Source organism: Salminus brasiliensis, chromosome 1, assembly GCF_030463535.1.
Source record: "Salminus brasiliensis chromosome 1, fSalBra1.hap2, whole genome shotgun sequence".
In the NCBI taxonomy this organism is placed as follows: domain Eukaryota; kingdom Metazoa; phylum Chordata; class Actinopteri; order Characiformes; family Bryconidae; genus Salminus; species Salminus brasiliensis.
Window position 1 is genome coordinate 26,563,895 of NC_132878.1, and position 16,116 is coordinate 26,580,010.

At 40.2% G+C, this 16,116-nt stretch overlaps 1 protein-coding gene across 2 annotated transcripts in view; it reads right to left on the bottom strand.

Annotated features, from left to right (window-relative positions):
* Positions 1–15,738, bottom strand: part of LOC140552343 (connector enhancer of kinase suppressor of ras 2) — a 49,468-nt gene extending 33,730 nt beyond the window's left edge. For both annotated transcript variants that reach the window (XM_072676570.1, XM_072676562.1), the window contains exons 1-3: positions 15,486–15,738; positions 2,482–2,645; positions 425–627 (exon numbers count right to left, since the gene is read on the bottom strand). In XM_072676570.1, coding sequence (XP_072532671.1) covers positions 425–627; positions 2,482–2,645; positions 15,486–15,549 — 431 coding nt within the window. In that variant the 5' untranslated portion in view covers positions 15,550–15,738. The remainder of the gene's footprint in view (positions 1–424; positions 628–2,481; positions 2,646–15,485) is intronic.
* Positions 15,739–16,116: the final 378 nt, after the last annotated feature.

Consider the following 16,116-nt stretch of genomic DNA (forward strand, 5'->3'; position numbering starts at 1 on the left):
GAAAGTGCTAAAGTGGCACCATGTACATGTACAGCTATTCAGTGACTAGTTAGATTTGTTATTCAGGTAGATTACGTGTGTTGGATTTTTAGGAGGTGGGCTGGTGGGGCTGGTGGGTGGCTACTACACAAGCATTCTATGCCAAGAACTATTAGCATTGATAAGTGCACTGCACAAGCCTGCTGTATGTCTGGAGAGACTGTGTCAATACACCATTGATTACAATGATACATTTGATACTAATGAGTAATTTCTCAATTAATAAAATTAAACATTCTATAATAAAATGTAGAGAACACACATGTAACATAACATTTAATTATTTACACCATATTCTATATGTGATTCAGTTTAATAAATTGAATATATATAGTCAATTTCCCTTAGTTCATAATAATTATATGTAAACATTCGGTTAGTTTACCTGTCCAGCCAGGCCAGCAGGTTCTTTGCTGCTCCTATTAGATCAACCACAGAAGTGAGGAAGTCATTGGGCAGACGTCGCGACACACGGCCGTCGTAGTGACCTCCGCGGCGACGGCCAGTGATGAAGTTCTGAAGGTTCTTGGCTGAAGCATTGAGTTTATGGGAGAGAGAGCGGAGATTCTCTGTCTCCAGACCATAATTCTGAAATAACAGTAAAAGTCTTCATCAAGAGGATAATGGAGAACACCAGCATGTGTGTGTGTGTGTATTTGAAAATGCATGGATGCAAACGCATGGTCTTAAGGTGGCAATTCAGCTGCATTCATTTAGAAATGCTATAACTGACTGTAATCAAATACAAGTAGGAATGCACTGATCTGGGGATTGTGGCCCACTCAAGACTCAAACCACCAACCAGTAACTTTTTAAAGTGATTATCTACTGAAATGGATTATGTTTTTAATCTAATAATAATATAACCATATATGGTATGTTTCAATATAAAAGTTGTGGCCAACATAATTCACAGCCACATAAACAGATTCAGCAGGTATTCGGAGCTCTCCTTTTACAAAAGAGAAGAGAAACAAATGAATTGCTGCAATTCCCAGAACCAACTAGAATCCAGGCACTGAAACATGTGGTGAAGTCACGCTCTGAAAACAGGTGAGGAAAAAAACAAGACTACTGAAGCAATTACAAAGGGGAAGCAAGCAAACCTGGATGAGCCCTCCTAAGACCATTCCCTCAACTTTATGGTCTCAGATATGAGGCTTCATCCTCTAAATGGGTGTGATCTGAGCCTCAGTTAGCTGGACGTTCCTGGCTGCACATCACTGTCCATGGACCACTGGTTCTTCGGTAATTTGAATGGACTGCTGTCATGTGCATACACTGTTTTGTGCTCTCTCGGACTCCAGCTGCATAAAATCCAATATTTTTAACAATATCCTTAAATCAAATCAAATCACGCATTTCCTAAAGAATCATAATTGAATGTATTCACTGTGAGGTCTCACATCTTAAATATGTCAATACTCTAATAATGGTTCAGATTTTATTCACGTGTGTTTGTGTGTGTGTGTGTGTGTGTGTTTGTGTGTGTGTGTGTGTGTGTTTGTGTGTGTGTGTGTTTTTGTTTTTGTCGGCAGAACTAATTTAAAAAGAAACCTCCGTAATATCCTTAACCACAGAAGCACAATTGTGGTTGTCTTGGCAACCTCAGGCAATGTCTCTCGTAATTAGCGTAGTACTCTATCTCCTAATATTTTATTGATTTTTTCATTCAGAATCTCCCTCTCTGTCTCTCTCTCTCTCTCTCGCTCTCTCTGTCTCTCTCACTGTCTGACTCTCTGACCCTCTCTCTGTCTCTGTATGTCGCTCTCAATCACACTTCCTCTCCAAAATCTGCACTACTGTGTAGTAGGTGGGCTCTCTTGCAGCCAATAAAAATGTGCAAAACACACACGCCACAAACACACACACACACACACACTCTTTTCTGGCTGTTTTTCTCGTGTGGTTCCTGCTGAGTGCTAATCACACAGTGCGAAGTAAAGCGATTAGTTTCTGTGGTGTCATTACTGCAAAGTAAACACGTCATTAGCTGTCTTTCAAAAACATACACACTCATGTGTGCATGCACACAGATACACACATACATTCCATATATGTATATTTTTACACACTGCTGTTAAATGTTTTAATTCACTGCTTCCAATCAGGTAAAAGCAGTTTATCTGCAGACCAATGTAGAAAAGCTCTGTAATCGGATGATGCTGCTCTACAGCCAGCATAACCAGAATGAAGCTCTGATAACATTAACATCCCCAATGACCCATATTTCAAACCTGGTGATCGAATCTTGAGGCAGATATTTAACTCTAGGTTATGAATTATGAATTAAGTATGCATTATGCATTATAGATGTGTACAGTAATATACATAACAAAAAGTATTAATGACAAGTGGTCCCACAATTTCCAACAGTAGTGTTTGCAGAACTACATAAACTCCTATGCCTGTACAACTGTTCACACACAGGCACACTCTCACCAGTGCACAGAGCAGGTCCACTGCCTCCAAGATAAGCTCCTGGTGGCCGATACGAGTGACCCCAAGTTCCTCCAGCTCCTGGTGGGTAATGTGCAGGAGCTGCTCCCCCGAGATCCGCTCTCGCTCAAACGTCCGAACATACTGCAGCAAGCAGTCGTCCAGACCTGACAGAAAGAGAGAGGTCAGACAGTTCTATTTAAACTTATGCATTCATCATATCGCAAATCACATGTTTTTAATCGTCTAAAACCTAAATTTATTCCCAGTAAAAAGGTATTGTTTCTGCAATTAATGGAGCATTAGCCTAGAACCGATAGCCTTGCTTCTTGTCTCCTTCTACAGGTTGGGAGTGTATTTCACTATTACACCAGTGCTGTTAATACAGTGTACACTTTGAGCTACCCCTCCATAGACAGCCGTACACATGCATTTGTGGACAAGCTGGGAAATACAGAACCATCACTGAAAATGGAAGTATGTGGGCTGAGGCAGTGAAGTAATATTACAGGATTTAATCAGCTTTACGCAGTTCTTGAAAAAGGTCTTATGCAGCTTCACCAAAGTTATCTAGTGCAGCAGCAGTGTTCCAGTAGTAAGCCCTATTCTCACCGAGTTTATTGACATTAATGATGTCTTTCACAACAAATCCCAATCAGGCTAACCAATCAGAGCTCTGCTGTCGTGGTTGCAGACCAAACAAACAAGCATCAAGATGGCAGCAGAACAGCTCATATTGTTTGTAATAGAAACAAAAGCCTATATGACATGCAACACGCTGACTATAAAAATGCACAGGTTAAAAAAGATATATCTCGCTATTGAGCCCTCATGTGGAGGAGGGAAATTAAAGAGAGTAAAAGCAGACAGGGAGCAGAGAAAAAGATAGAGTGGAAATTTCTGTGCTATTTACAGAGCACAGAAGGCACAAACGCAGCATGCTTGGTGTACAGGTTTCACTATGGTAAAAATCACATCAAGTATCTGAAACATACTTGGTGAATTAAGGCCAATTCACCAAGTATGTTTCAGATACTTGATGTGATTTAGAGTGACAATGACAGAGATGCCTGATACCCCTGATTGCAAGTCAGTGGAGCATCAACATGATTTTGAATCTGTTCATTTAAGATAAAATTATTGCATAATGTTGCTTTATATAAAAACCCAACTAAATGTAAGAAGAACTATAGCAAAAACAAACTTCCTGCATCATCAGGAGATTACCAGTTCGATCTGGGTAGGAACAGAGAACTTGTAGAGAGGAGCATTACCACTTGAAAAGGTCTTCCGTGTTTGTCAGACACAAGAGGGCACTCCCGAGCAAATCATTATGGAGCAAATCATAGTTTTGATAAGTGTTTGATCATTTTCATACCAAAAATGCCCTCATTTTTAAAAGCTTTACAACTCCAGTTGTAAGTCAACTCTAGCGACCAGTGAGCACTCAGTAGCAGTACTGCCAGCATGTCTATTACCCAAAACCTGTAGGAAAGTGAAAATATAATGGCGTGTTTTCTTTGCCCTTCTACTTTCTATTCTACTTTCCAAAACTAAAGGAAGATTCTGTACAAGTGGACATTAATTTAACTTTGAGGGTTTTTTGCCATTTAGCTACATTCACCATCATTTATTGAGGACTCGCTTAGAGGCTCTCTAACGTTTTGCAGTCTTTTTTGATACAATGGGGAAAACAGTCTCTCCATAAACCGGCTCTGGTAGGATGGCCCTCCCTCTTTGCAGGCTTTGTTAGCTAATATGACAGAACTGGCAGTAAGCATTTTCCTTCAAGTGTGTTCAGCTGTGCAATGACGTTGCATCAGTGGCAGTTTGATTCATTTGACTTAGAGGAAACACATGTTAACCTTCACCTCTCCAGGGAATTGGGAACAACTCAAATTGAAGTGAAAATTGGGCTAAGCACTTTATTTAATACTTTAATAAATACCTCATCGTTGGACAACAGTAGTAACTGTGTACCTCACCTGTAACAGTAACTTGAAGTTATTACGGTGCACATATACAGTATCTAACACTCATATTGTACAATTACAACCTTAAGAACAGATATAGTTTATATGTGTATACAGACACAATGCATACACACACACATATATATAATGTAAATCTGGTAGTTGGTCTTTACATTTTGTCAAACTGTCATGACTAATGGACCCTTTCTCTTGTAAAATTGCTATTTTGGACATTTCTGAGGTTTTTGCAGATAGTGGGAAAATATATACATACATGCAGATACACACACTCTACGTACTTCCATTTTACCTTACATGTTTTTTTGCATGCACATTCACTCTAAATTCTCCTAAATAAAGTCGTATCTTATCTCATCTTATCTCATCTAGGCTATAGGGTACCCCTGATTGAGTCCTTATTACATGGGAGTGAATAAAGCTAAATGAAAAAAATGTCAAATAGGCCATTATTCATTATTAGTACTTTTTCATGGAGGAAAAGCAGGAGCCTGTAGTACATAAATGACAATTTATCAACATTTCTAAGCAAATCGGTTCTGGGCAGAAGGATGCTAGCATTCTAGCAGGAGCGCATACAAATGTTACACATCGCTTATTATTATTAGTCATCCAAAAATTACAATGTCACAAAAGCTCCATATATATGGAAGTAAGCTCTAAGTAAGTGCTCTATCTGCTTACTCTTCTGTTCTTGCCATGACCAATTCCATAGGCTTGAAGAGTGCAGTGGAATTTCTCTCCCTATGCTGCCGTGTGACACATGGAATTTTTTATTTTCCCAATTTTTCATTCCCAATGAAATGTTTTATTTTTCATCTGAAACCCAACTGCACTGTATTACACACTCACACACACACATAAACGTATGCACACACTGACTAAATACAGCTCAGATCAAAGACTCCAGCTGTGTGCCCACATCTGTGGCGTTTCTGTGTTCTTCAGTTTGATTAGGCTCATAGTTGCTTCCATTCCGTTAGCATGTTCAAGCTATCATAACTCCCTGGCAACCTTTTCTTAGTGACAGCACTGTACACCTCATGCTATAGGAAGATAAAGTTTTCTATTTCCTTTAACACACACACACACACACACACACACACACACACAAACACACACACACACACACACACTGCAGCTCAAGTCCACATGCGACTACAATTGCAAGATTTGCTACATGGGCTGAATTCATTTCTGGAAGGGATTAGATTGAAGCACTTCTGCAGTTTACACCATTTGAGACCCATCAGTTTCCTCTAACAGTGCCAGATATTTTGGACTGAATAGGTCTGAATATGAGGCAGCTATGCCACATGGCTAAAAATCCACCAAAAGAAGAACAGTAAAGAATCACCAACATCACAGCCATTAGTCAACCAATAGGAAACCAGCAAAACTAAATATCCGTTAATAAGAAAACAACACAAAAAAACACCAGTAATAGAACAGCATGGCTAAATGTTCATCAGTAGGAAAGTGGCAAGCCCACAAATAGAAATACTTTACAGCTCTTTACTTTAAAGCTCTCAGTAGGAGCCCATAACAACTAATAATAGCATTAGGAGAGCAGCATATCTGAAAGTTCAACAATAGGAGAATGGAAAATACCACCAATATTTTTTTACTGCTTAAAATCCACCAATAAGAGATGGCTAAAAGGCATGGCTAAAACTCTACCAACAGGAGACTGGCATGGCTAATAATACACAAATAGGACAATGCAATAGCCTAAAAAAAACTTAGTAAAACTCTTAGTACCTGAAAGGTGATCAAATCACTGGAACAGGTCTGGAAGCTGTATTATTTTCATTGAGCACTGTTGTGATGTATGATGCAATATGGCCAGTAAGTTTTTTAAAGACAAGTAAACCAATGTGTTTCTTGACACACAGCAAGAGATGACCAACCAGACTTTTTTATACAGTGCACAGTGATGAGTGGTGTAGGAGTCACCAGTAATGAATCTCTAAGCAGAGTGACATACAGAGTCTAAGGGTTCAGTGCAGTTGCTGAAGCATGTCTGTATATCCCATCACCATAACCAGAATAGTTATTCTGCTTCTCTTTGGTGTGTGTTTTGGGAAGCATTTTGTTTCAATACAGGAAGCCAAGGTTTTGCCTCACTTTGCCTGTAAGTTTGTTTATGTGGTACCTAACCCCTTAAACAGCCAATGACCTGCCAGTGGGCAGAGAGTCTTATTACACATTTTTTTATTACACAAGTTTTTTCACTGCAGCCCCAATGTGGTCAGCTGAACAGTAGAGAATTGTGTCATCAGCATGTACATGTATTTTGTAATTGGCAATGAAGGTGATTAGGTTGCTTTGGGCCCCAGAAGTATCCTATAGCTCAGTCATCATTTACCTACTTGTAAACTCAAAGATTAATGTTAATTCATTCGGCATTCGTTCATACTTTTCTCAGCCAGGTTAGGTTTAAACCCTTGAGAAACAGACCCCTCAGTGCCGTGTCTGATGTAGAAATACGAGGCAGTATGTTTTGCTATGTCAATGCTTGTTATGTTGTTCAGGATGCTCACTAATGTTGCTAATGTTAATATGGACTGAGTGGGAGGAGTTAAACCTGCTGGATTTTTTCCTCCCCCAGAATGAAGCTTAGTAAGGGCTGGTCTCTATTCTGTCCATTTAGAGATGTGATGTGGTGAAAGCTTAAAGAAAGCTCTGCTCCTTCTCTGCTTTGCAATACGCATCACGGACGAATTCCTGGAGGAGACACTCTGCCATCTAAACACCACTGCTTTCCACACTGAACACCTTTACCGATGAACACTGCAGTAAACACTGCACTGAAGCAGACGTGCAGGGTCACTCTAATGTTCAGAACTTTTAATGTTAAGAGAGGTGTGACGCACCTCCGCCAAGACAAAGTAGTCTTTCCATGTTGGAGGGACTTCCAGACATATTAACTGCCCTACTGTTGGCTGTGTTGAAATCCAATGAAGATCTTTGAGGGAGGCTAAAAACCGGCGAGTGTTCTGTTAAGCAGTGCAAGCAGAAATTCGATAATGCTGCTATTCAGAGCCGGACGTGATGATGCAGTGACTGAAGAGGGAAGCGATTTGACTCATTATAATGAAAATGCAGCTTTAGCTAAAAAAGGCTACTACGTACATTATACATTTTACATTTATACAAACATTTACATTTTACTCTCTGGCTTCCAGGACTTTGTCCTGCATACCAGGAATTGTTACAAGCTGCCCATTAGACACGTCTGTTTAGGTCCTCCCTTCTCGCCGCCACTGTTGGTCTACATGTACATGCATCTACTGTACATCAGGTACACCAATCAGAATCGCTTTTTCTGGGGGTGGGACAACAGAGATTCAAACTCAGAGGCAGAACCAGTCAGGATCTTCATTTTAGGGAGTTTTACTGGGATGTACATACAAATATTTATCCACTTGTTTACAGGCTTTCCAAACGACTTTACTACATGTCGGTCACAGTGTTTCTAACAGCTATACACTTAAATTAGTTAGAGTGTGAACCTGCAGGGTCAAAACATTCACTGAACACTGGTGCTGTTCACAAACAGTTTTTTTAGGGTGTGCTATTATATTACAGCTCTGAAAGAGGCTGTATATAGAGCTGAAAGTCAGCGGTAGTCAGTCAGTGGCTCAGTTGTCATTAATCAGTCAGAGAAAGTTATCAGTTACTGTTCCACTAGGAGCACACTTAAGCCAAAATGTGCTAATGACATATGCTAACGAAGAACTTCTTTTCGCACAGTGACGAGTTTTTATGTAAAAAATTGGTCCGGCCATTGAACTGCGTGTAATGTGGCGAGAGATAAAGAGAGAGAGAGAGAGAGAGAGAGAGAGAGAGAGAGAGAGAGAGAGAGAGATTGACTGCAGCCTGAAAATGGCTAAATGCCAATGTTATCAATGTTACACACAACATAAATTATGATGGGGTGGGGTCAACATGACGTAAATAAGGGGCATTTTTTTTTACGTCAAGCACTGTGAATCAGGCTCGTTTATCGCACAGTTTGCTGTGGGAATTTGGTGTGTTGGAACAGGGGAACCCCCAAAACCTCCCTCCTCCCCACCACATTCTCCATCCCCCCCTGAGAGCTGCTGCCCTCAGATCAGCCACTGAATGCGAGTGTCTCACAGCCTCCCACTGAGACAGATGAGTCACATATAGAGGAAACCCCTCACAGTATCACAAACACACACACAGGCAGACACGTGCCATCAGACACCTACACAGGAAGACCTGCTGGCACACACACACACACACACACATCATCATCATTATCATCATCATCATCATAGAAGGTACATATTCACACACATGAAACTCCTTTGCTCCTTTACATTCTACACACACACCAGTCTACATTTCTGTTGCATGTTGTTGTTGTTTTTTTACAACAAAAAAAACAATGTTTTAGCATTTAAAATGTACACTATGTCCACATATTTGTGGACACCCCTTCTAATGAATGCATTCAGCTACTTTAAGTTGCACACATTGCCAAGGCAGATGTGCAGATGTAGAGAAGTATTGCCAAAAGAATAGGACTCTCTGTAGCAGATAAACATGAACCTAGTGGCACCCTGCCTAATGCCATTAAGCTGTGAAGCAGTGAAACGGAGTTCTCTGCAATGATGGTGCTCTATTCAGTACTTTCAGGATGAGTTGGGGAGCTGGTGTCCCAATACCTCTGTCCATATAGTGTAGTTATGGAAACAAAATTGTTGTAATTGTTGTAAATTGTAATATTTAACCTCTTAAGACCATTTGGCCTCATATTAGGAAAATGACTTTCAAAGTACATGACATGTACAAAGACTAGGTTTAGTTTTTATACTTGTTTAGTTCTAATAATCCCAAATAGTAGAAATTTAAAATGCACACCAGGTAAAAGTTTAGGTCTCATGAGGTTAATTAATGTTAACATTTTTTTAATGAATAAACGGTTTGTAGATACCAAACATTTGTGAAAACCTGCATTGGCTTAACAGTCTAATATGCTACCATACACTCCTTGTGTCCTGACACAAGGAGTAAGAACTTAGCATTGCTAGTGCTAGGGGGTGCTACGAACGGGTGGGTTTATTAGGAGTACCAAATTTACCAAAACTTTATTTATATATTTTACATTTTTAGTAAAATATTTTTAGTTTTAAAAATATTTTTAGTCTTTATTTTTTTCCTTTATGTGCCTCTTACAGCTAACACAAAGGCTGCGTCCCAAACTGCACAGCACAGTGTAGGGGTGGAGTTGGACTGAGGTGAGAAGGGAGAAGACCAGATCATGTTTTAAAAGGAACACTGCCTCTCAGCTCTTACAAAGAGAGAGAGAGAGAGTTCCATAAAATGCTGCAGTCTTTCCAAATGGTAAGTTCACAAACAGCTCAGAGAAACAGGATCTGTTGGCCAATGGTCAGGGAAGCCCACTGTGCCCAATTTACCGCACACAAGACCAACTTTTTAGAATAATAAACTAGAACTTTTGCAGCAATGCTCTTTTAATGGAAAATATGTAATAACATAAAGTGGTTTTATTTTTATTGCTAAAAGTCAGTTTGATAAAACGAGCTGCTGGGTAGGCAGAATCTTTATTTTATTGCTTAAATTTCATGTAAAGTCGATGGAACCCTAGAAGTTAATGATAAACACCAGCATGTAGGCATATTCTACAGGTCAGGTCAAAATCTAATTTGCCCATCTATCTCCTTAACTCCAAACATAGCCAGTCAGTGACAGGCATGCTTGGTGTTGTCTGTTTTGTTAGTTTTTTATCATTGGAGTTACGAGTCTAACAAATAATGGAAAATTATCATCACTGATTAACATGGTGCTAATGGTGGAGTTGTTCTGTAAAATCCAGTAGACTTGCTTGTGTGGTTTCAAGCTTCAAGCATAATTCAGGCTTTACCGTTTTTAGGAACATAACTTTAGTCCTTGTTTGCATGCATTGACAGGTCAACCTAAAATAAGTGAAGTTAAGTGATTAGCATTATTTCAGCTAAAGTTATTCAACTCAAGGTGAGTGTCTCTACTCTCAGCCTACTTCCTGTTCTTCAAGCAATAAAAGATCAAAACTTCAAATCCCAGAAACACCTCAGCATTCCAAACTGCTTGAGTTCAACTTAAACAGTATTACAGCCTTTTCACAAATGAAAAAAGCATAAGTTTTATATATAAGAAATATTTTAGAGTTTACATTTTAAGGGTAAATTAAGTGATACAACCGTCTTGAGTGGCACAACCATCATCAAGCCCTGTCATCGGAAGGTCACAAGTTCAACCCCAGACAACATAACTGGCCCTGTTCTCTCAAAAAGCAAATAGGCAAGTTTAATACAGATGAAAGCTCCTTACAAAGCTAAAAACAGTAAAATAACCTAAAATAAGCGTTAACCCCTTAAAAAGCTTTTGGAACACCGACGGGTCACAAACTTCTATTACTAAGGAATAGTTTCACCAGGGTCTACAGACGTCCCTGTAGTTACTGAATAATATGCCTTAAAACTGCCAGCTGCAGTTGCCAGAGCTTTGCTGTAATAAATACAGTAGCAGTCTTCACTGTCATGCAGCAAAGACAAGTCTATTCAATTCATCTTTATTGCCTTTATACCAATACAGGGTTGTACAGTATAATGCAACAGTGTTTGGCTACGACTCTATGGTGCAGAGACAATAGACAAGACAAGACAAGACAATACAAGGACAATACGTGCATAAACAAAACAACAGGTCAGAGGGAGAGCTAGACTGAACTTGCAAAGTACCTTTAGCAAAAAATTACAGTCTTTCTGCAATTCTGCAGCATTGATGTTGTAGTACATGTGTCATCAGTGGTAGAAAGTATTTCAGGTGTACAGAGAAAGTCTTTACTGTATATTTACAGTAAAGTACAATCAAGATGAATAAACCTCCACTGACTGTAGTTTAAACTTGTGCAGTTTGGCTTTGTATAGTATAGGTACAGATATAATATTGCTGTGTAGTAAAGAACATTTTTCTGTGCACTTTCTAGTATTTTTTGTACAGCTGTAGGTGCCATATATGTGCAATAAACTAGGACTCTAGGAAGGTCCAAACTTCTCTTAATCCCTTAATGCAGCAAGGCTTATTACACACTAAGGTGTATTACTCAATAACTACAGAGACTTCTGTAAAAACTGGGGCTATTCCTATGTAACAGAAGTTTGTAGTAACACTTTCAGTCCAATATAGGGCTATAGGTTTTTAAAGGGGTTAAAGGCCTGGTGTGGGTACCGGTTTTGTGGTCAACAGGAGGAGCACACATTCAGTTTTGAAAGTCGACAGTATTTGGTACATAGATAGATGCAGATGTGTTTGCTTACAGGTTTTTACTATTTAACGGTATTAACTGTTTAAGGGTAAATTGCAGTAAGGCCAGGATCCCATGACAAACCAGATAACGGACAATAAACGAACATTAAAGAATTCAAGTTCATCTGAGTAATGGCATCGCTTTGTTCTGTATTTTGGAGCTCTAGACTTTCGACCAGAAGGCAGAAACCAAAATTCTATATACAAAGGCTGAGTGCAGTCACCCAAAATCTAGTCAGTTACCTGTCTGTTGTACAAAACCTCTTGATTAAATAGTGGCCACCAAAGAAAGAAAGATAAAGCTGGTTCAATAAAAGTCTGATAAACATAATAAACAGTAAATGGGGCTTTTTTTTTTTTTACTGTGTATTCATTTAGAAAAGTGAATTTTAACATTATGTTTGTCCATTTTTACATCAAACAGACAGTGCTGAGCACAACACAGTTGCTTAGCTTTTTTGGGATTCTGTATTCATGTTGGCTAATTACATTTAATTAATAATGCAGTTCTAAGTTGTAAGAGTTAACATTGTGCAGGCATGTAGTCGCTCACAAGCCAGTAAAAAGCAATGACAAATGCCAGCCGCTCAACCCTGCAGAGCTTGGATGTTTCCAAGCTATCTGCTTAAAAACATTCTCAACCGGGCCATATATGGGTCCATAAATTATTTTGAAAGCCACATGAAGAAAGAGAAGGTCCCCAGGCCCCTTTCTTGAAACACTGAAGGAGCGTACATCAGCCTAGATGAGCAGAACAGAATAGCATAGACTGGGTAAGGTGTAGCATTATAGGTGTCAGTTAAGTGATCATTTTTCTTAACGTTTATCAAAAAGCAGCCATGTTGTAGCCATAAAGCTGAATATACTGTACTTTTGTATCCATGTAGTCCCCACTATTCACTATTTATAAATTAAATTGATTTACATTATAGAAGTCATCTCTCCATAAATGTGCAGAATCAATTCATTGGAAAGCCACTGAATCCTTTGTTGCCTAGGTTATGCTACCTAGGCAAGTGTCTAAACATGCTCAGAAAAGAATGCTTCAAAAATACATATATTTTTTATTTAAAATAATCTCTTGACCTTACCCATACCTATTTTACTTATTTTACTAGCATAAAAGTACAGAATTCTGGAACTCTAGTGTAATTGTTTAAAATGTTGGAACTCTAAAGTAATTCTGGAACTCTAGAGTAAGTATTTATAATTCCTGAACTCTAAAGCATTTCTGGAACTCTAGAGTAATAGTTTTGAATTCTGGAACTCTAGAGTAATAGTTTAGAATTCTGGAACTCTAGAGTAATAGTTTACAATTCTGGAACTCTAGAGTAATAGTTTAGAATTCTGGAATCTCAGTGTAATGGTTTAGAATTCTGGAACTCTAGTGTAATAGTTTAGAATTCTGGAACTCTAGAGTAATAGTTTACAATTCTGGAATCTCAGTGTAATGGTTTAGAATTCTGGAACTCTAGAGTAATAGGTTAGAATTCTGGAACTCTAGAGTAATAGGTTAGAATTCTGGAACTCTAGAGTAATAGTTTAGAATTCTGGAATCTCAGTGTAATGGTTTAGAATTTAGGAACTCTAGAGAAATACTTTATAATTCTGAAACTCTAGAGTAATAGTTTAGAATTCTGGAACTCTAGAGTAATAGTTTAGAATTCTGGAATCTCAGTGTAATGGTTTAGAATTCTGGAACTCTAGATTAATAGTTTAGAATTCTGGAACTCTAGATTAATAGTTTAGAATTCTGGAACTCTAGAGTAATAGTTTAGAATTCTGGAATCTCAGTGTAATGGTTTAGAATTCTGGAACTCTAGAGTAATACTTTATAATTCTGAAACTCTAGAGTAATAGTTTTGAATTCTGGAACTCTAGAGTAATAGTTTAGAATTATGGAATCTCAGTGTAATGGTTTAGAATTATGGAATCTCAGTGTAATGGTTTAGAATTCTGGAACTCTAGAGTAATAGTTTAGAATTCTGGAATCTCAGTGTAATGGTTTAGAATTCTGGAATCTCATTGTAATGGTTTAGAATTCTGGAATCTCATTGTAATGGTTTAGAATTCAGGAACTCTAGAGTAATAGTTTAGAATTCTGGAATCTCAGTGTAATGGTTTAGAATTCTGGAACTCTAGAGTAATAGTTTAGAATTCTGGAATCTCAGTGTAATGGTTTAGAATTCTGGAACTCTAGAGTAATAGTTTAGAATTCTGGAATCTCAGTGTAATGGTTTAGAATTCTGGAACTCTAGAGTAATAGTTTATAATTCTGGAACTCTAAAGTATTTGTTTAGAATTCTGGAACATTAGAATTATAGTTAAAGTTGATTAAACAAAGGACAAAACCTCCATGTGTTTTATCTCATGATAGCTCAGTCATGTATAGACTTTCTCCAGTGTTACAATTATAGCCTCTATATAGAGATTATTCTGTGTAGAAGCACCAACATTCTTACAAAATAACGGTTATTGAACGGTTCTATGATAAAGCTGCTGTCTACTGCCCCAGAGTTTAATTCCAAACCTCAAATATTCTATAAGCTGTTGATGGTCTTAACTAACTGGAAAAGGCATACTGGTTGTTTAGAATCACAACTTAAAAGGCTTCCTCAAACTTGCACATCTGGTGAACAAAAATGGACAATGGATGACTCTCACTGAAAGGTTCTTTATGGAACCAAAAGTGGTTCTCATTACTTTGAAGAGCCCTTATTGAGAAGAAGCTAGAGTATTCAGTGCAGTGCTCTTGCAGTGTTCATTTGAGTCCAGCAGGCCTGAGGCTACGTGAACACTGTAGATGTTCATTCAGCGCTGAGGGTTCTGAGGGCTTTATATACAGGTCGATAACTGTCCACTCACAACAGGGGTCTGAACGTGAGCAGCTCCTGATGGATTAGAAACCTCAGCCCTGTCTGGCGCTGTCTGTCCGAACTGAGACCCGTGCCAAAACGGCCCCACCGGAACCGCGCGGCCTAACGCAAAAAGAGCTCGCGACCAACGGGTTTTGTATAGCGTGCGCGAGCGCAAGCCCTAACGGGTTACGAAACCGACTGTTAGGGCTGGTATGTGTACGTATGTGTGTGTGTGTGTGTGTTTGTGTGTGTATGCGTGTGCCTGTGTGCGCGCGCGTGAGGAGGTCTCGCGCTTCCCCACAGACGCCGTCATCATCATCGTCTCCCGCGCACAAGCGCGCTCGCGCCGACTATACGGACACGCCGTACCGCAGCGCGCGGAGAACAGCAGGCATGGCGGCGGCGCTGTCCGTGGTGCTGGATCAGCACAGTGTGCGCGCGCGCCCGTGCGTGTGTGTGGTGTGTATGTATACAGATATCTATGTGCGCGCGTGTGTGTTTGCTTCGTTTTATGGCATGAGATCATCTGCAACGTGAGGCATCACTGAGGTCACCGTTTTGTTGCACACCTCCAGTACACACACTCACGCACACCTCCTCTTCAGCGGCGCGTGCAGCAGCTCTCAACATCACACACACCCCACAGTGCGCGATCAATACACCACGCGCCTCGTTCCTATCTACCCAGGCAAGCCCCCTATTACCACCACCCCCCCCCATACACACACACACACAAAAACAAAATCCCCCCCATTATTGCTCCCCAGCCCGACCGCCGCATATACACCCCTACTCCCCCCACAACACACACACTTACCTTTCATCCACTCCAGCACCTGCCGCGGGCTCCATTTGCTGATGGGCTCCATCACCAGCGCCATGGCCGCGTGCGTTCAGCGTCCGCGCGGATCATCCGACACCAAGGGGTGGTCTGAGGTGGGTGGGGGGCGCGAGGGAAGGCAGTTAAGGGGTAACTGAGAATGGGATGTTAGAGGGGTATGTTGCCCCTCACAGTCCGAGTCAAAAAAAAAAAGAGCACGTGCGGCTCCGTTACGGCGCGTCCCGCGGAAGGACTGCGACGGAGAGACACGCACGCGCGCGCCTGCGCACAGCTCAGCTCAGCCCCGCCCCCTTCACGCCCCCCCCAACACATCCACACACTGTTAAAGAGCAAGACGAAAGAGAGCAGAACCCCCCCCCCAACACACACACACACACACACACACACACACACACACACACACACACAGTATAACAGTATCGCTGCAGTATCGCGCGAGGCTAACGCAGCACGCGCGCTTTGACACCAGCCATAAAGGAGGAACATACACAGGTTGTGTTCAGGAACATAAACACACACACACACACACACACACACACACACATTTGCATACACATACACACATTCGGCCTCTCTCTCGTTATATAGTACTGTTATGGATTCAGCA